The sequence below is a fragment of the Leptonychotes weddellii genome, chromosome 11 (genome assembly GCF_054177405.1).
Source record: "Leptonychotes weddellii isolate Sample4059 chromosome 11, ASM5417740v2, whole genome shotgun sequence".
Lineage (NCBI taxonomy): Eukaryota > Metazoa > Chordata > Mammalia > Carnivora > Phocidae > Leptonychotes > Leptonychotes weddellii.
In genome coordinates this window covers 35,065,708-35,086,794 of record NC_138379.1, presented here as the reverse complement: position 1 = coordinate 35,086,794, position 21,087 = coordinate 35,065,708, and the positions used below count along the sequence as shown (strand labels likewise).

General features: G+C 48.5%; 1 protein-coding gene across 9 annotated transcripts in view; it reads right to left on the bottom strand.

Annotated features, from left to right (window-relative positions):
* Positions 1-21,087, bottom strand: part of SERGEF (secretion regulating guanine nucleotide exchange factor) — a 216,905-nt gene that overhangs the window by 162,554 nt on the left and 33,264 nt on the right. For all 9 annotated transcript variants that reach the window (XR_014138650.1, XM_081798489.1, XM_081798490.1 and 6 more), the window contains one exon: positions 5,904-6,070. Coding sequence is in view for 8 of the 9 variants with exons in the window: in XM_081798489.1 (XP_081654615.1) it covers positions 5,904-6,070 (167 nt within the window). In the remaining variant the exon portion in view is untranslated. The remainder of the gene's footprint in view (positions 1-5,903; positions 6,071-21,087) is intronic.

Sequence of the window (21,087 nt, the reverse complement as noted above, 5' to 3'; positions counted from 1 at the left end):
CCTGGGAAGCGCAGACCGTAGAGGGCGAGTGCAGAGGCCCTGAAGAGGGTCCTGCAACTCTGAAACCCTTTCTTTCATTCTGTTTTCATTTATTCAGTCAGCAAACATCCACTGAGCACCCACGAGGTGCTGGGAGCTATTCTAGGCCCTGGGAACACAGCTTTGAAGGAGAGAGACAAGGCCCTTGCGCTCCCGGATCCAGTATTTTCGTGCGAAGAGCTGGTAAATATAAATAAATACGAGAACAGCAGATAGTAAAGAAGTGCTTGCTGTGTCCTATCTTTCACCATCCCTTTCAAACAAGACGGCCCTGATGGGGGGCTCGCTTCTCTCTTCTGAGTGTTCTCATGGACAAATCCAGTCCGCGTTTGTGTGCTGCCTCCTCCTGTCAGGTCAGCAGCTGCACGCAGATGCGCCGCAGATGCGCCGGCTATTCTCTCCTCCCAACGAAACCGTCTTTGCGTGAACACTGCTCCCCTATTTGGGGAGGCCTCTAAAGCCTGCTGCACCTGGAAGGTCTGGGCCGCGGGGAGCTGCACGGGCTCAGAGACCGCATGCTCCTCTAAGAACAGCAATGACGCTAGAGATTACTTACCAGAGAGCTACTTGGGGATGCTTTTTCGGGTTGTGTTCAATTCTGTCAGAGACCTCCGGACTCAGCTGGTTGCTGGTGGTGGATTTCTGTGTTATTTAGGGCACTGAAGTCCCACAGTGTTGACACAAACTTAAAATTAGAAATGCATTAAATATAGAAAAGGAGGAAGGTCATTCAGGAAGGGCAGCCTTCCGAGGGAGCTGCAGCACAAAGACGCCCTGGAAACTTCCAGGTTCGTTAATGGGTTTTACACAGCATTCGAGTGGTATTTCTCCTTCTGAAATAACCCTGTGGAAAGCGTAGGGGACTGGCTCAAACCTCAGCTAGCACAGCCGAGTGAGTGACTCTGCAGACTAAAAATAGCTTCTTTCCCACTCATTCTGACAGATCTCACCCAGACCCAGTGCACAGGTAGGTCCTCTAACAAACACTTTCAGTCCTGCAGCAAAGTCAGGGTTGATGGCTTTGGGGCTTAACAAGTACCCAATCCTTTGTTCAACTCTTGTTTATTCCACGTTTCCTGCTCCTGCTCCAAGGGCTGCATGTTTGTGTGTGTGTGTGCACACGCGTGCATATGTGCACTGAGCTCCCTGACTGGGATTCGGCGCTCCTCAACCAAACGTGGGAAGACTTTAAACCAGGAACATGACTCAGGCCCATGGCTGCAGAGGGAGCCCAGAGCAAGGCCCTCAGAAACCCTGGGAATCAGCCTGTTTGTCTTGGGCCTTCTCCTAATTCCTAGCTAGCCTCTCTGGGCCTCAGTTTCCTCAACTGTAAAAGGAGGATAATCATTCCCAGTCTGGCCTATTTCACAGCATCATGCTGGGCACAAATGAGATAAGGGACATGGAAGTTATTTTCCTTCAGACAGTAATCCTATCAGAAGGATGGATGGCAGGGACGGGACAGGCCGGACAGGCAGCGAGACGGCAAAACGAGGCTGGCCCCCTGGAACGGGCAGGCATCCTGAGCGGCCCAGGAGCTAGAGCAGATCTAGACTCACAGCTTCCGTTCATGTTGTCCCCTCTGCTGGAATGTCCTTCTCCCTTTGCCACACTCCTCCTCGTTTTTAAGAACCCAGTTCAAACATTTCTGTTCATGCATGGGTGTCTTCAGCATAAATCACTCTATCTTCCCTGTTCCCTTGGCCTTTCATACACACCTCTCGTAGCACGTTCACTCTGTCCAGTAAGGATTTATCTACAAACCTGGAATTCTTTGAGGACCAGACATGAATTCTTTACCTTTGTATCCACACACACACTCCACCCCCACTGTGTGGTCAATAAGGCACGTGTCAGGTGTCAACCAATATTTACTGGGTTGACTACGGAATAGGCAAGATCCCAAAGCCAAGGAGGAGGTAAACTCAGGAAAGCAGGAAAGGTGGAAGAGCACACACAGAGCCCACAGAAGGGGCGGCAGGTGGGGAACCCAGGAAGTACTGTCACGGAGGTCAGCCTGCCCCTGACAATAAGGTCACAGCCACCGGGACAGCAATCAAAGCTGAACTGCAAGTCCTGGGGGGACCAGGCAGCAGCATCACACTAAATCCCAATGACCTAAACTGGAACAGAAGGCCCTTGGGGACAAGGAACAAGGGCAGAGAACAGAGCCAAGGCAAAGAGGCAGAGCAAGGCTCGAGTGGTACTGAAGCCTGGAACCTCTGGATTAGTTAAAATGCCCAGGTCTACCATAGTTGAGCCAGCAGCTAGGGGTCAAGTGATCCTGACTATGACCCTGAGGGACTCCAGGGCCAGGAATCATTATAACTTTAGGTAGTGATCATTTCCATAAAATAAGAATCAGATATGGAAGGGTCTCTTAGACCTGTAAGAAACATCAAGAAACACCTGGTCTAACATCCCCCACCTACATCTGGGGGAACTAAGGGTACAGGAGGAAAAGGGGCTTGCCCAAATTCACTCAATCCAGGCAGAAGCAAAGCTAGAAGCCAGGTCTCCACTCCCAATCCTCATCCCCTCAGAAGCTGTTTGCCTTCGGTCGAGCTGGTCTTCTGATGGTCCCATGCACATACTGGGTGCCCCGCCCTAGCTGCTCCAGAATCCTGGGGAGCCCCAACATACCCACTAAGTGAGCACAAGCACTTCTGCCCCACTGTGAAATGCATGCTTCCACCTTTGGGCAGAGTTTAGAGCCAAGGTTCCAGGGGAATTATGCAAGTGGCATCCTCACCTGGGGCCAGGGAAGTTGTGGTTCACACACACTCTGTCCAGATATGTACATGGGGGGATTAATCCCCATTACTCTGCTACCCCTGGAATTTCCCAAGAGTGGCTAGAGGGGCCGAGTATCTAAGGCCAAGCTGATAGAACATGAAACACACGGTCTTCACAGCAGTAAGAATATTAAAGAAAGGCCTGCCAGGGCTACAGTCTCAAAGTCTTTCTCAGGCTGGTAATGAGACATGGCTCAGAAGAAAGAATTGAGACTCTCAGGAGATCAGAGACTCTGCAGCCCAAACTCCCAGAACTTTTATCCAAGTGAGGATACATATGCAAAAGGACAGATGCAACTTTACTTCATCTATAAGGAAAAGTATGTGAGCTTCAAATACTTCAAGTTCAAGTCCCAGCCCCACTGTTTGCCTACTGTGTGATCTGGGGCCAGTGACTCACCCATCCTGAGCCTGAGTCTCCTTACTCATAAAAGCAGTGATTATAACACTTGCACCCAGTTTTATTGTGAAGATGAAATAACACACGTCAAGTTTTTAGTATGATATACCGCCAAGTCACGGTGTGTTTATTTGCTTTCTTTTGTTCACAAAAGGGGATGGTTATACCACCTGTGCTTCTCCCTTCTGTGTGGCTGTCACTCTGGATCCCAGACATCTTGTTCCTCACTCTGCTTATCCCTTGGACATATAAGAAGGCAACTGGTCAGCCATGGGCCACACTCAATTCCTTGAAGGTCAGGAATCATTAGCTTAGTTGAAGGCTGTTCCTGCTCCCCAGGTGTCCCTGGACCCCCCTGGCCAAGCCCCTCCCAGGGCAACACCTAGTTTAGTAGGGCTTTTTATCTTTTCCAAGGCGAATCCACTCCTAGCAGCTTAGAGCTGCCCACTGGCCTGGCTCTGGGCCTCAGGAAAATAGATGCCTGACAGGTCAGACCTGAACATCGACAGCGGGGTAACTCCCAGACCAAATTTACCAAAAGGAGACAGCCTGAGGTCTGAACCTGCAGGGAGACTGGCAAGCACACACACCAGCACCCCAGAGATTGGAGCAGAGATGGAGGGAACACTAATATGAAGCTGCCCCAAGGCTCAGGGCTCAAGCCAACTCCTCAGATAGCCCCACCAAGAAGCTAAACAAGTCACCTCAATGTCAGCCTCTTAGGCTATATGTGTGCACTGGCCATATCTGTCACAGTACTATACACATGATGGTCACCACATGGTGTTAAAAGGCAAAGACGAGAAAGGGCCCAACAGTTCCTGAGTGCCTGCCGCATGCCAAGAACCCGATGTGTAGTCCTCATTGACTACATAATGCGGTAGGCATTATGGTCCTCATCCTGCCAATGAAACCAGAGACTGAAAAATCCATGAAGCCTCTGGGCCTCTGCTATTCTACCGAACCACAAAGTCTTAAATGTTCTGAGAAAGACAAAGAAGAGCAAAGGGTCTAAAGCACTCGGTACCAAGCTCTCAGCACCTTCCCTGGCTAAGCAGACAATATGAGCTAAAATAGTGCATTCCCTCATTCGCTGCTGGGGGAGTCAACTCCTTTCAAACAGAATCTAGAGAAATACAGCCAAAGTCATAAAGATGTTCATGGCCTTTGCCCCTGCAATTTCATCCCCAAGACTGTATCTTAAAGAAACAGTTCAAAAGGATATTCACTGCAGAGTCCACCATAGTGACAAAAAAGAGAAATGAGATAAATGTCCAACATTCAAAGAACGGTTTGGAAAATCCCAGAACCTTTGACTCATATGTTATATGGCTCATTTGAAATGACCTTAGAGAAGAAATAAAGCAAAGCATTTGTGATCAAATAAATGAAGACTGAATACAAAACATCATCAATGCTATCACTACAAATTTGTAAAGGAGGTACATGTGTATATGAAAAAAGGAATGCAGTTGTGAGGGTGGTTAAGATTAGAGATGGTATTATTATTATTATTATTATTATTATTATTATTATCATCATCATTATTATTACCATGTCTAAATTGCCTTTGTGGTTTTGTTTAATGAGTGTCTTTTCAATTAAATAAAGAGAGAGCGAGAAAGACAGACAGACTTAAACCCCAGCACTAAGGAAAGGCCCAGGAGGAGCAGGTCTGGGATGTGAAGCAGAAATTGAGAACCGTCCTACATACCCGGAAGGAGAAGGCCAGGCAGGCCCCAGGGGAAGGGAAGCCCTCTAGGTATGAAGAGGGTTGTAATTAGTCTGATGCTAATTACAGAAGTCTCGCTAGCTTATTAATTTTTCTGACAGACTCTGAATGAAGACTGAATTCCTTCATTAAGCCAACTTGGGTTCAGAGGCACATTTCCTATGTGGCCTTCCTCATTCTTCTCAAAAAAACCTTGCCTTTTCTTTTTTTTAAGGACAGCAGTAAAGTAAAATTTAGTAACAGAAACACACACCCTGGAGAAATTAAGACTCCTGCCTTAAATGTAGAAATTCAAGACATTTCAGGGAATTAAAGGGGCTTGAATAAGGAACTGAACTACAATATTTTCCACGCTGGGAAATACAAACAGAAGTGCAGAATACTTAGCTCAGTATAAAGGCCCCCTTGATCAGGTTCCAACCTGTCTTTCTGATACTACCTCATATTCGCCCCCACAGACACCCCATGCTCTAGCCAAACTGAACTACCATGGATCCCCAAACACTTTCTTCACTTTCCTACCCCCGTAACCCTGTTCCAGCTATTGTGCCTACCTGAAAGTCCTCTTCTCTCTTACAGCTGCTTGCTCAAGTCCATCCCATCCTCCAAGGCACAGCTCAAAGCCATGTCCTCCATGACACCGGCCTAACCCAATCCCCAGAGCCTGAATCCATCTCTCACTCTTTGAAGCAGACCCGGCGTACTTGCAAACTCTCTAAAGGAGCTACACCCAGTCTGCCTTGCAGTACAGTTATCCGGGTATCTTCCTTTTCTACCATATTGAACCCCAAGCAACTTGAGGCAAGGACCCCTTCAGAGTCCTGCATGGACCCACCACAATGTTCTCCACTAGGAGCACACAGTAGGCCCGCAGTCAACGCTTCAAAGCAAGACAAGGAAAAGAGATGCATCACTTCTATGGAAAGTCACTTCCTACCTCAACTGCTCCTGTTAAGCAAGGCAGAAAGGAAGGCATGCTCTTCGGAGGTCCTGAGCAGGGGTGTGATGGATCCTGATTTTGTAGTTTCCAGTCTTCACGAGACTCCAATTTCCTCCCTAGTTGACCATAGTCTGCTCGGCCCCAGGTAAACACCTTGCCAGTTTCTAAAAACAAACATTAGTTGAATTAAGGTTACATTCCACAGCTCTGCTCTCATGGGCAGGCAATGAATTATAAGAGGAAGTGTGAACATTTATTTTAGTATCAGCTACCACGTAACAGGAGCCATCCTTTCTTCCCGTAGGGAGAGCACAACCATTCACACTTTCACAGACATGGGGCCTGAGGTTCGGAGGGGAGAAATGGCGTGACCAAGATCAAACAACAGTGAGCGCCAGAGCTGGATTCCAGCGGAGGCAGATTCCAAAGCCTGTGCGCCTGTATTTTAACAGACAGGGACAAGGTGACAGGGAACTCTCTGACCACACCTTATGGCCTCCCCACCCCTCCTTGAGCTTTGCCCAGACGTCTGTTCTCAGGCCGTCAGCCACCTTGAAGTCCCCGAGGCTCCTGCCTTGCCCCATGCCACAATCTCTTAGCACCTTCCTCCTAGCACAATTAATGGCCAGTTTCATGTGTTTTCTCTCCACGTAAGAGGACCTTCAGACTCTATGCTCTTACCCAAAGAAGCAATTCTCATAGTCCCAAGGCAAGTGTCTATGTGAGCTGGAAGGAAGGGAGTGAGAGAAGGGAAAAAAGACAAAATCATTTACAGCCAGGAAAGCCTCAGTCCCCCAGACGCACCACCTGGGAAGCTGGCCAGTGCAGAAGATGATTGAAGAAAATGGGAGTTTGAAAAAAGAGAAATGCCTTTCTTCTCCCAGATAAGAAAAAATTCACCAAACTCGTTCAGTTGTACCAAGTGCCACATTTGTTATTTCAACAGAAATGCAAAATCCGATGAGGCATAGATTATTAACAGATTCTCTGCAATAAATATGCATAACCATGTGCGCTGTATAAATTCTTTATACATGTTTATTTTAACAAAGAAAAACTTCGCTTAAGAGACAAAACACCAAGCAATGCATATTAAACACTAGACAAACCTACTACTATGATACTACTGTGTTTAGTATCAAAGCTTCATCTGGCCCCATATTCAACATACGGTTTGCAGCGTCAGCTACAATACAACCACAGACTCATGGGGGAAATGTCGGCATACTGAAGGGATGCAGTTCAGAGAATCAATCTGCTCACAGACACCACGGAAATACCAAGGAGTCCACAAGAAGTTCTGAGCTTCCTCATAGAGGGAAGAAAGTCTGTGTAGCCCGTGGGGTATCAAGTATGCGACAGGAACTGGGAGTGGGTCCACTCAGATGTGCTATTTCGTGGCCTCACATGTGTTGTTCCTGTTGCCGTGGATGCCCCTTCCTTACATTAGTCGTTTGATAAACTACGGCTCTACCTGTAGAGTCCAGCTCACGTACCACCAGCTCTGTGAAACCTTTTCTGACCCCTGAATCCCTCACAGAAAGGATCAAACGCACCCTCCTGTGGGCCACCTTTATTACTATACTCATCAACTACTATGTTCCCATTTAACAGGTGAAAAGTTAAGGTTCAGGGAAGTGACCAGCCCAGGGTCACACAGCTAAGCCACATCTCCTTCTTCAAGCCCATGGTACCACTCTGTGTTGGTTATTCACACAGGGTCTGCATCAATGATAAGCAACACTCAACACTCAACACTCTTCCCTCACTTCTGTAGGACCCACAAAAAAGTCCATGTGCCCAGGACCCACAAAGCATCCAAAACCAGCAAATTGTCCCTCTACTCGAGCTCGGTAGGATATATAACCAGACTACCCTAGAAAGGAGAGTCCGAAGAAGCTAGAGGATGAGACTGTTACTTCTTAACTTACCCTACATTCTTCTGCTGGAAAGAACTGGCAAGTTGCTATCTGCAAGACTATCAAAGAACTATGTTATCACAAATCCCACAATGAATCCTTCCTTATCAAGTAAGACATCTTAGAATCTTCTCTCCTATTGATTATTGATGCCCAAAGCAAGCAAGACTGCCAGGATACGGTGCCGCCATTATTGCATCTCCAACAGCAATCCAACCATGCTACTTACATAGCACTTTGCACCTTCAAAGCACTTTACAGAGATTAACTAATTAATTCGCATATTCCCTGAGGAGGCCACAGACATTCTATTAGAGACAAGCCCAAAAACCAGGCTGACTGGATGTCCAGCCTTCACTCTCCAGCTCAAGTTTGCTCAGTCGGGTAGGTGCATTCTCTGAAGCTATCTGTTTCTCCCCAGAATAGACCCTGCATCAGAAGGCTCACAGAAGACAAAGGAGATTCTTATTTTTCCTTTTAAACAGACACTTAATGACCACTTCCTAGGTGCCCAGCACATTCCGAGCCACTATCTCAATTAATCCTCAAAATAGTTCTACATAGTAGAGATTACTAAACTTATTCCACAGATGAGGTTAAATGACTTGGTCAAGACCAAACAATCAGTAGGTGGTAGAATCAAGATTAAAACCTGTGTTTTCTGACTCCAAGACCATTGGTAGCTCCACTGACTGCCCAGCTGCTGTCAATTCTTACAGTGTCTGAGGAGGGGGAAAGTTCAGATCAAGTGGGTAGGTTCTGCGTACCCGCTCTTCCCAGGATGCCTTGCACAACTCAGGACTATAAGTGCTGAAATAAAGACATTTAACACAAGGATGATGATTTTAGGTCACCTGGAGTAAAAAGAAAACAATGAATCCACACACCTGGAGTAAAAAGAAAACAATGAATCCACATACAAAAAATGTTCACTAATGCACTGTAGACAAAAATATGTCTCAAGCAGAAGGATGCTTTCAAATCCAAGGAGATTCAGAGCACGAATATAACAGATGAATTTTTTCCTTATAGTCAAGAATTATATATTACTGTGACAAAAGATACATACCTTAATGTCATCCAAAAAGTATAGGTATGTGTCTTCAGATAAATGAGAAAAAGGACCAACAGCACAAAATAAAGTCAGCAAATAAAATATCATTTCAAGGCATGCCCATGTGCAAATTGACATAAAATCACTATGGAGCCAAGACGTTAAGTATAGGCGGCAAAAGATCCCAACACAACACAGAACACAACAGGGGCCAAGTAAGTAGCACTGACAAAGAATGCCTAAAGAACGTGGAGGATTTCAGGCCAGAATTGTCCTGGCAGGCTTGATGGAACAAGTGACATTGAAAGTGAACTTCTAGACAGGAAAAGAAAATGAGAGAATGAGGGAGAATATTCTAGGAGTGGGGAGAGGGGACGAACAATGACAGAACCAAATGGCACAAGGTGGGGCAGGTGGAGAGAGAGTGAGGGTCACGAGGAAGAGGGACTGCAAGGAGAGTCAGGACTGCGGGCTGGGGTCACCACAGGGAAATGCCAGGCTCAGGGTCTGGATCCCACCTTCCAGACCAGTCCAAACTTGCTGGCTTGTACTCCCCTGTTAGTAAAATATTTTTTGACATACCGTATATATGTATACACACATATACACCTGTATACACGTGTACATATACGTTCATCTATTTATTAAAATATACACTTACATTATATACATATATCAATTATAAATATATCCTTATTTAAAAATATACGGTGTAAAATATACTCAAAGGAGAAAATTTAAAAGAATGAAATAAAAATACATAAAAGAAATCATACTTTGTTCTTCCCACACCCTGGCAATTCATCTCACATGCTCACTTTAGGAAATGCTGCTACCTAGACCATGGGGAGACTGCAGACAGGGAGCAGGGGTGGGGCCTGGTCAGAGGAGTGTTTGGGAATGGAACATCTGGCAAAGGTGGAGGGACCAGTAACACGAATATTCGTAGCTAACACTTGTGTTGCTCCTACTGTGTACTATGTACTGGTCTAAGCATTCTCTATATGGTATCCCGTGTATCACTCTTCCCAGCCCCATTTGACGCACAAGGCACTAGGCACTTATCCAAAGGCACAGCAGTAGTAAGCGAAAGGGAAAGAAGAAAGTCACTACAATTACACAAGCCTAAGACGGATTGGGGCTGAACCTAAGGTTGAAGTCCCAGGGGGAAAACAAGTTAAGAATTTGCAAGGCTTGGCACCCCATCAGATGTCAGAGAAAGGGAACAGGAGGAGATGAACACCACTCTGAGATTTCAGGATTTCAAGGTTGGTGGGAAGGCGGTGGTGCCCTTAAAAGAAATAGCCAGATCTGCGGTCCCCGTCAATGGGAATCATGAAGTATTATTTCATTACTACATGATTTAACTCTTCTGAGGCCTTTTGCAAACATCTTATCAAATAGTCAAATATAAATAAAGAGGAAGTGGAGCACCTGGGTGGCTCAGTCGGTTAAGTGTCTGCCTTCGGCTCAGGTCCCGATCCTGGGTCCTGGGATTGAGCCCCATGAGCTCCCTGCTCGGCAAGGAGTCTGCTCCCCGCCGCTCCTTCTGCCCCTCACCTCCCCCACCCACCTGCATGCTCTCTCTTGCTCTCTCTCTCAAGTAAATAAATACAATCTTTTATTTAAAAAAAAAAAAAGAGGAAGTAAGCGAGGAGAAAGATAATTCCATGCAAAGTCCTGGCCAGGGGCAGAGGAGGTCAGGAGGCGGGGGGGCTGGTGAATGTTCAAGGGGCCAGCTTCCTTCAGCATCCATTGGAGGGCTGTCTGGAATGGGGGTAAAGGCAGGTAAGAAGTCACTCCAGCAATGTCTAACTAAGCTCTTCAGGGAAAGGGAATTTCTACCCCGTTCCAGGGAAAGGGGTCCTGAAGGTGAGAGGAAGATGGAGTGTAATATAAAGAACATTCACACTTTCTTAAGAGAATGTCCCAAAAGGGAACAGAGTGTCATTGAAGGTATCAGAGGGAGTCAGCAAACAGAGGTAGATGTTATAAAAAGCACACCCCTGGTCAAGGCAGAGAAAAGGCCATATAGCCCCTCAGTCTGTCCCCTAGCATATCCCAGGCTAGGAAGCCTCCTAGAGCACACGCAAGTAACAAGTGAGCCCCTCTCTAGCTAGCAGTTTGTGACATTTATACTTCATCTGCTGACAAACACCAGTTACTCTCAGGTTATTAATTCTAAGTCCGTGAAGCCTAAGAACCTGATTTCTGTAACTCATCCTTTGTTTTGCCACATGGACAGGTGGATGACAACAACCAAGGACTGGTCAAATGCAGAATGAACTGGCATCCCCCAGCTTAATCTTCCCACGGAAGGAGGAGTGCAAGAGCGGGAAGGGAGAGAGCTCAGGGCACAGGGGGCGGAAGCAGTCACACCAGGCTGTCAGTGTGCATGAGTGTGCCCTGCCTCTCTTCCACAGGGTGGCTACGCCACTCCCCTCTGTCCCTGGCTGTCTCCACGACCCCAGCCCCCTTCACCTAGTCAACTCCTACTGCCTCTTCAACTCTGTGAGCCCTCGGTCCAGACCAGGTTCCTCTGTGCAACAATCGTGGAGAACCACGTTCCTCATCTTGGGGCGCTTCTCTCAGTTTGCACACTCATTAGGTGTCTGCCTCCCCTCCAGAGAGCGAGTTCTATGACTTCAGGGATTGTCTGGTTTTGTTCATCCCTGCACCCTAGAATAATGCCCAGCACAAAGCTAGTACTCAATGAATATTTGTTGCCAGAATAAACAAATGAAATTAACTACTGAATTTTATCATTCATTGGTTCCATAATCTTGAGCAAATTACTCAACATTTATAAAACAGGAATAATAACATCTACTTGTAGGGTTATTGTAAGGACACTTTTGCAGAAAGTATGCAACATAGTAAATGTTAGCTACTAATACTCCCATTCTCCCGGCTCACCTCCACAGCCTTATCAAGGATTTCCAGTGTCCACTCACAGTGTCTACCAATTTGTCAGATCTTCTCAGCCAACGCCCACCTACCAATGTCTTAGGGTCAATGTCTCTATGGACAACGAAAGAAGTGGAAGTGCACTGAAGGCTCCATCTTGGAATTTTGGATTTTTATAAGATTTGAGCATTGTATCTGGCACAACAGAGGACCAACAAATGGAAGCTAGGGAAAGAGAAGAGAGCAGTGGGGGAGCGAGAACAAGCTTTAACCTAAGACTCAGAAGATCTGGATTCTACTCCTGGTTTCTTTCAGGCTATGTGATCTCGAGCAGGTCCGTTCTCCTCCAGGGGTCTACTCTTCTCAACCATAAAATAAGAGGACTGGGTTAGATGGTCTCTGAGACATTCCTGATCTACACTTCAATGATGATGTCTAAAAACCTTCACTGTCAAAATGAGTGGTGTACCATCCAAATTTACTGGCATCCTTGGAAGATTTAGTCTGACCAGTGTTCTAAAATAAAACATCAACTTTAATATCCAAGACCACTCATGGGGTGCCTGGGAGGCTCAGTCAGTTGAGCGTCTGCCTTCAGCTCAGGTCATGATTCCAGGGTCCTGGGATTGAGCCCCATGTTGGGCTCCCTGCTCAGCAGGGAGCCTGCTTGTGCTCTCTCGCTCTCTCTCTCAAATAAATAAATAAAATCCTTTAAAAAAAAAAAAGGACCACTCATACAGTTAACAATTTAAATGAAGATCAGGATTGACTGTATATCCCGTTATTTCTTCGTAAAATTTCCTTAGTCTCCAAAGTTGTATCATGGCCAATATCTCCAATAAAAAGGTATGGAATTTTTGAAGTTAATGCAGGAATAAAATTTCCAAACACGGGCTGACCAACTGAAAAGGAGCGAGAATGAACAAAATGTAAGGGATAGGGGAGACTTCTACGGACAGCTGACTCTGGATAAAACTCTACTTTAGGCACTGCCATTAAGTTATCTATTTTAATCAGCCCTGAATGATTGGTGTGAACCCCCTCTTACAGATAAAGAAAGAGATCACAGAAGTTGAATGACTTGCTCAAGATCACACAGCTCGTATGCTGCAAAGCTACAATGATATTAGTAACAGTAGCTAATATTCTGGAGGCACTTCTTTTATGCTAAACTCTCCCTGGATTGTCCCATTTAGTCCACAGAAACACCTCATGAGTAGGCATTATTATAATCCTCAAATTACAGGTGGGGAAATTAAAGCACAGGAGAGGTTAGGTCTCCAGCTCGGGCTCCTGCTGCTGTCAGTGGCAGAGCTTGGACGGAATCCGGCAGCCTGGCACCAGGCGCTGGGGCCCCCAGTCAGTGCCCTGCCGAGGACATACTGCTTTTCACTGGGTCACAATGCCTCTTCCCAGGGGAACATTCCCAAGGACTTCTGGAGGTTGTTCAGAGTCACAGGGACACAAAGAGCCTGGCTGCTGAGTGACTGAGTGAGCTTCATCCTTGGCCTACATGGCAAAGATCAGAATCCCACAACACGCCAGGCATTCTACGCAGCTGCTCCATTTTTTCATCACTGACTCTATTAGCTGTCAAATCGGGAGCACTGGTAATAGAAGTCAAGTCCGACTGCACCCTGAGGAGGCCCCAGACCAGTTACAGGACTTTCTATACCACGCAGGGCTGGGGCTTCCCACACAAGAGCAGGGAGGGACGGCTTCTTCTCCCAAACTGGGTCCATGTTTAAGTAGCTCCTTGGCCTTCCACACAGTCCCTCTGTTCTCTCCATGCTGGACGGCTGCTCCTTTGTCAAGGGCATACCTCACTCCCCGCCCTCCCCAGGCTTTAGGGTCATGCTGGGCTCCAGCCCGCAATGCTGGCCGACCCATATGCTGGTGGGCTTTGCTCCTTCTACCTACAGAACTCCTCCCCCTTCGGGGCCCGGCTCGAATGCCATTGCCTCCCTAAAGCACCCCATCATCCTCCTGTTCCAACATCCCTTCCTTTAGGGGCCACTGGCATGAGGCTGGTACCTCTGTTCCAACAACTATTCTATGCCACCAAATGCAAGATTATTTGATGAGAGGTCTTATGTCACCCTCTGTATTAGTCAACATTCTCCAGAGAAACAGAACTAAGAGGATATAGAGAGAGAGATGTATAAGGAATTGGCTCACATGATTATGGAAGCTGGCAAGTCCAAAATCTGCAGAGCCAATGTCTCAGCTCAAAGGCTGTCAAGCAGGAAGAGCTAATGTCCCAGAAGGCCATTAGGCAGGAGAATTCCCTTACTCGGGGAAGGATCTGCCTTCAATTGATTGGAAGAGGCCCCCTCATATTAGGGAGGGCCAACTGTACTCAGTCCATGATATAAATGTTCATCTCACCCAAAAACACCCTCACAGAAATACTCAAAATAATGTTTACCAAATATCTGGGCACCTCATGGCCCAGTCAAGGTGACACATAAAGTTAACCATCACACCCACTATGAGGTGAAGAGCAATGATCCTTTCTTATTCTCTCTGTATTCCTCCCAGCACCTAGCACAGGGCCTGGCCCAGAGCAAGTGCTCGATGTTCATTGGAAAAAAAGAGGTCTAGGCATCGCTCTTACCATAGATTTTTGTATGCCACCAAGGACATCAGACACCATCCCATCCAACTCCCCCAAAGAGAAGACAAAACTGAAGAAAATAACTTGACTACTTATAAGCAGAGCCAGGTATTCACAATATTCAACACAACATTATTGCCCACTTTCTATATGCCGGGTGCTGTCCCAGGTACTAGGGGCTACAGAACTCTCTTCCTTCGTGGAGCTTATATTCAAGCGGGGTTGGGAGCAGGGGGGGGCAAACAGGCAATTGATCAAAAACCATAAAAAACATATGCCCTGGCAAATGACTCTAAGTGCTATAGAGAACATACAGTAGGGAAAGGGGACAAGGCAGAGTTAGGGAGGGCAGTGGAGGACCAGGACCAGCACCCAGCTCCCAACTTCCCATCTGGGGCTTTTCCTCTGTTACACACTACCTTGCTTAAAGGAAGAATCTTTAAGAGAACTCAGCCAACTGAGGGGGCAATGAAACTTGCTCTAACTCCTCTCGACTGTGATGAAAAGTAAGGGAGACAAACATGAAAAGACTCTCTAAACTCCAACAGAGATGTTAGTAGTATCAAGACCATCATTCTTTTGTCTAAAGCCAGATTGCAAAGAACCGTCAGGAGAGGCTGGGCCGTGAGGCCCTGCTCTCAGGGGGCTGCTCTGGCTGGATGCCTGGGTTCCCTGCTCCTCCGGGACAAAACTCTCTGGGGGAGGCTGGAGGCTCTGCAGATGTTTCCCAGCTCATGTCACATTCAAACTCCAGAGTTTCTTCACACACTTTTAGACTCTTATTAATAACATTTTAAAATGCAGATTGCTGCCTAATCTTAGCTGCGTAATTAAAAAAATAATCTTGCTTCTCTCCCTCCCAGCGAGAAAGGAAACTATACCCCAGGGCTTCTGCAGCTAAGAATCACACCCTGCAGAAGAGCTGGTAGGAGGCTCAAGTGGAGGTGGGGGCAGGGGAAGGGGGGGGTGGGGAGGTAAAGCCAAGAAGCAAGTCTAATCCCTTGACTTTACAGAAAATGAAAAGGAGGCTGAAGGAGAGGAGTGATTTGCCCAAGGACACACAATGTGTTTTGGCGGAACCAGAACCAGAATCCCACTTTCCTGCTTCCCAGCAGACTCTGTACTGCCTCGTGGGGCGAGGAAAGAAGACAGCCTGTAAGTTCTAAGAGGGTAGGAGTCACACCTATGTCCTCATGCCGTGAGCACTGTTCATCTGGAGAAGTAGCTACAAGTTTCAGATGTTCAAGATGGTCATGGGAACAAGGCTCAAAATTCTTTACATTTGTGACAGACTCACTCACACCAGGAAGGGACCTCAGAGCACTCTAACTCAACCATCCATCCACTTCTGGCTGGGAAATGTGAGGCCCAGTAAGGAAAGTGACTTACCCAAGGGTAAATACCGAGTTAGAAGCAAAGCAAGACTAGAACCCAGGCCACCCTGACTTCTACTCCATCCTGTTCACAGTTTCTGAGAGAAGTACCAGTCAATCTCTCATAGCTCCCACTGCTACCTGCATCAGCTAAAGCTTTCTGGGCTCCTTGGCAGAGAAGAAGAGAGACAGGTGAGGCCCGCACAGTCCCTCCCTGCCTTTCTCCCTGGGATGACTTCCTAGGAGGCCCAAGGGCTGGGGGACAGAAAGACACACATCCCTATCCCATCTCCTCGGGGTTCCTCCTCTCCCTACCTAGAGCTGCCACCCTAGCCCTGGACTCCATCTTCAGTCATTGTCCATTCCAAAAGGTCAGCAGCAGCTTCCATCTCTAGGAAGTTACCAAAAAAGAAGGGGAAAAAAAGGCCAGGCGCTGCACCCAGCTGTTGGCGAGGCCGCGTTTTCTGCTGCTGCTGACTCACAATGCCCAAGCTGGAGGCTGGAGCTGGGAAGGAGACCTGAGAGGCTGGTTTGCCGAGGAAAGCCGCAGTTCCCAAGCACGCCAGCCTGCAGAGAGGAACACTTCAGGCCAGTGAAATCCCAGCCCCTGGCTTTGGGAACACAGCTCCCCCTGCAGACCACCCCGAGGGCCTGCAGGAGCAGGACCAGAGACAAACCATAAACTGGGACTTGAAGCCCACAAAGCTCACCGCGGTGTTAAAGCTGTTATGGAAGAAGCTAGGGCTCCAGCTCAGAAACCCCAGGAGATACCATAACCCCTCAGAAACACTACTTGGACTCCAAAGAGAAACTGGCTTTCCGTTCATGAGAGATTAACATCTTCAAACAGGGGAGACAAAGGTTGGCCCTACTCTTTCAGCAGGCACATATAATTCACCAGGGGCAGGAGCAAGGAGGGGAGCGAGCCTATCCTGGGAGGCCAGCACATGCTCGACCAGCGAGAATGTCCTGGACATAACACAGCCTGGTGCCTCTCAAATTTCCTCCAACCCCACCGCCAGGAAACTCTCCCAGGCTCTTCATGACAGGTGTCCTAACAGAGCTGCACTCGAGAATAGGGAAGCACCCTCCCACCCACACATGTGAGGACCCTTCAAGGGCAAGAACTGAGCAGCAGGACAAGGTCAGGAGAGGTCCTTGGAAGTGACGCCCACTTCACAGACAATGGCTTGGGGATTTGCCACTTGCATCAAGCGGTGTCAGTAACGAGCATCACCAGACGAGGCCACTGAGGAGAACCCATTCTGATCAAGCACCCACCAGGAAAGGCAAGATAATCAGGAGACCTGGAGACCCAATAGTTTCCATGGAAGGGGCTAGGGGAGACTTGAGATCCAAGTCCATGGTCAAGGCTGATGTGTGTGACAAACACTGCAGTTATACTCAAGTTGCTCGTCTGGAAGTGCATGGCCTCCTAAGTGTGAAGGTCCGCCAGGCCAGATCCATGGTGGGACAGCCTGTCCTTCCTTCTCTTCCACATCTGCTCATTTCCCTCCCACTCTGCTCCCTGCTCCCATCTGTCCCTCAGGCACCAGAAGAAACACCCTTTACCAGCACCCCACACGCCAAGAAACTCGAAGTCACCAGTGTGACCTCCTGGGAAAAGCAGACTCTGGTGGTATTCACCTCCAGTCACACCGAGACAGGAAGGAACCAAAGCTACCATGCCTTCCGACTTTTCCATGGCCAGGGACTGGGAAAAGCATCTGCTACACAGGATTTTTCATTTCACAGGATCAGCTCCAACCAAATCAGCAAAGCACTGTTACTATGGACCATCTGCCAGGACCCGGAAACAGCCCTGTTACATAAAGGGGCTGGTGTAATGAAATTTATTAAGCTGGATGCTTCCTCCCTAAAGGCGACAAAGCACTTGAAGTCTCTCTTAAGAGGGGCGATGTGGGGCAGTGGAGGGTCCCACTGGGTTCCAATCTTGGCTCTGCATCCATTAGCTGTGTAACTGTCTCCCCAGGCTTGTTTTCCTACATTTCAAATAAGGAGAAGATGGTCCCTTCCAGCATTAACATTCTGTGACTTATTACTGTTTTCACCAAAATGGCAAAAAAAAAAAAAAAAAAAAAGCTCACTTTGATGTTAATGTTGTACTACAGGGTTAATTTTCTTAAAAAAAAAAAAAAGAGCAGCCCTTCAGATTTGTGGGCTTAAAAGGGAGAAGGGGTGAGTGGAGCCACTGACTCTGGGGCTGGCTGGAGGAAAGGAGGAGAGGAGAAAGCAAAGGCTGGAACCTTCTATCAGCCCAAGCAGGAAGGACCCAAGCAAATCTCGAATAATTTCACTGGGAGGTGGTACTACTGTGACTCCCTGCCCATGCACACAGCAATTCCCAGCCCACAAACTGCTTTCACCAAAACCTCCAGCTGACCAGGTGGTGCTGCTGCTACCCCCCCCCCCCCGCACGCTGAGCAGAGTACCACTCAGTCACGAGGGCGGGGGCACCCACCTCTCTCTTAGCCTCCTTTTAGGTCCCTCCCATGTGAAACGGGAGTGAGCCTTCCTCAGCCAACTCTGTGCAAACAGATGACTCTGTAAAGCCCCGGCAAATGCCTGGCACACAATGTGTCTTTGGTAAAGGTGAGCAGCCCTTCCCCACACACCGCCATCTCCTCGGGCAGGTGTGGGAGAAGCCCCCAAGCTGCTCATTTTTAGGCCGTTGAGAAATGTGTATTGAAGGCAACGTGATGCCTTCCTAAGTGACCTTCCATGTGGCCCGAGACAGCTCCCCAGCAGGCAGACCAATGAGCCAGATAACTCCAGTCCCTACCAATCTTGCGCATTCCACTGGTCACCAACCTCATGGGGTGATGGGGCCAAAGTACCTAAAAATCAGCCACGGACATGAGGCCTGAAGCAGAAGGCCAGCGTGAGGCAAGAGCCACCCTGAAGCACGGCCTTTCCTTCATCGTTCCTATTTGTCACCACCAACCTCCCCCCCCACACAGAAACCTTCAGCTGCTCCTTCCATGGCTCACACATAAGGCCTGAATAAGGACCCATGCCTATCACACCCGAATGATTCCAGTCCCTTCTGCTTCTCTCTGGCCCCTAGCTAAGCAAACTATGGCAAGGGGCACCTCCCACTTCTACACCTTTGTTTCCAGTAGTCCTTCCACTTGGAGTGCCCTTCCCTCACCTCTGCCTATTCAAATATTTGTCGAATAATAGAGTGAAGGAGTGAAGAAGGAATGTGTGAATGAGCAAATGACAATCTATCCCTGTGAGGCAGACAAATCAGAGATTAGGATGCTCATTTAACAGATGAGGAAATTCAGGCCCAGAGAGGTTAAATGACTTGCCTAAGATCACACAGCCAAAAAGCAGCCAAACAGAGCTTGAACCTGGCTCTTCAGGCTCTTCAGGATCTTTTGGCCACATGAGACTTCCTCCTAAAGTAAAAAGTCACTCTCGGATTAGGAAAAAGCTGACCCAAGATTCCTCAAAATGGGCCACTTTCATCTTGGCACACATCCGAGAGCACTTTAAGGCACTGGCTGTCACTCTGATTATTGAGAGCTCCTGTGAGACAGGCAAGGTCCCCTGAGAAAGGGCAAGCACAGTGCCATCTGTTAAGAACCTAAAAATGATGGCGAAATTACAGGCCAGTCACTTAATGCTCACTTTCAGAGAGCTCCTGGAACAAATCAATCCCCACCAGGAAAGAGGAGAAGGATTCCTTGAATGGAAACTGAGCCCTCTGCCTGGGACCTCTGAGCCCTTCCCAGAACCATCTGGTGAGCTCGCAGCATGGCTGGTGTCCCCACCCGCTGTGGACAGACGTGGAAACGGCGGACCGGAGGCAAGGCCTCTCAGCCATGCAGGGGCAGAGCCGACCCCAACACCGTGCGGCGGCAGGCATCACTGCCAGCCCTGGGAAGCCGAGGCTCTCCGCCCTGGGCCCCTCCGGGAAGCCTCAGCAAGAGGGCAGGGCCGCAGGCTGGGTCTCCTGAGCACAGGCCCCTGAAATGGCCCAGCTTCCGCGTCCAAAAGCTGCAGCCATTCCGTGCAATCCCCACTCCAAGCCTCTCCTCTGTGCCCGGGGAGATGCAGAGGCGAGTAACACAGAACAAGCCCCGTACCTGGCAGGGCTCACATTTGCTGAAGAGGATGGTGACAAGTAAACAAACAGAGATACCCTGGTTCCAGGCCGTGAGAGCTGCTATCATGAAAAATAAAGCCGGGCAGGGAGAGGAGTGTGCTGAGAGGGTGGGGGTGGCCAGGGAGGGCCTCTCTGGGAGGTGACCGTGGACAGAAGGCGTGCGAGTATGGCTTTGTGGGGACCACGGACGCACACTCCTGGCACAGGGAAGGGCTGGAGCACAGGTACAGAGAGCAAAGGTACTCAGTGTCCCCTCGGCCACCGCCTGAACCTGCCCGTGACCGCCCCCCCTTTGCTGCTCCTAAGGCCTCCTCCCCAGCAGCCCGCCCACCATAACTCCCCTACTCCCGGGAAGAGAGAAGAGTCATGTGTTCCTCTCTGCTCTGCAGCCCGAGAGAGTCGCCGGCCACATTTGCAGCACGGTCACTTTGAGGGGAGGGAGCGTGATACAATAAAATGAGTGTGACCTCTGACATCAAACAGTGCCTGGTTCAAGGGTCTGCTTTGCTTAACTGGCTGTGTTACATTGGACAAGCCACTCTGCCTCTCTGAGCCTTAATCTCCTCACTTGGAATGCAAGGGAAAGGAAGCCCACCTCACAGAGTTAGGAGGAGTATGTAAGTGGCAGCACCTGGCAGAGCACCTAGTACATGGTACGTGCTTGGCAAAGATTGGTTCCCTGCCCTACACTGACACCCTTGGAAATTAAGACAATTTTTTTTTTTTGTTCAACCGACTGTGTTAACTCGTGTCTTATTGCAGCGTAAGGCCCTGGGCCTACCCATCTGTTGGGTATGGGGGCTGTGAGATGACCCTTGAGGAAGATCCCATCATGGCCCAGCCTGACGAGAGGGCCCTGGCCCAGAGGAGAGCTGCGCAGACAAGCAGGAGCAGAAAAGATACTAGGCATTGCCCTTACCGCACGTACAAGGACCAGATGCTCAAAGAAACCAGGATCAAGGCGGGACACTTAACTGCTGTCCTCTTCCCCTCCCACCTCTGGCTCACTGGCCCAGGGCCCAGGCCCTTGCCTCCTGACTCTCCTGGGGAACAGCCAGCTAGAGGCCAAAACGATCTCAGTTCTTCTCACAAGCAAGGAGACAATCAGGTATTAACTCATAGCAAGACCTTAGGTAACCTCTTCCTTCTTTGGGCCTGAGTTCTCCCATCCATAAA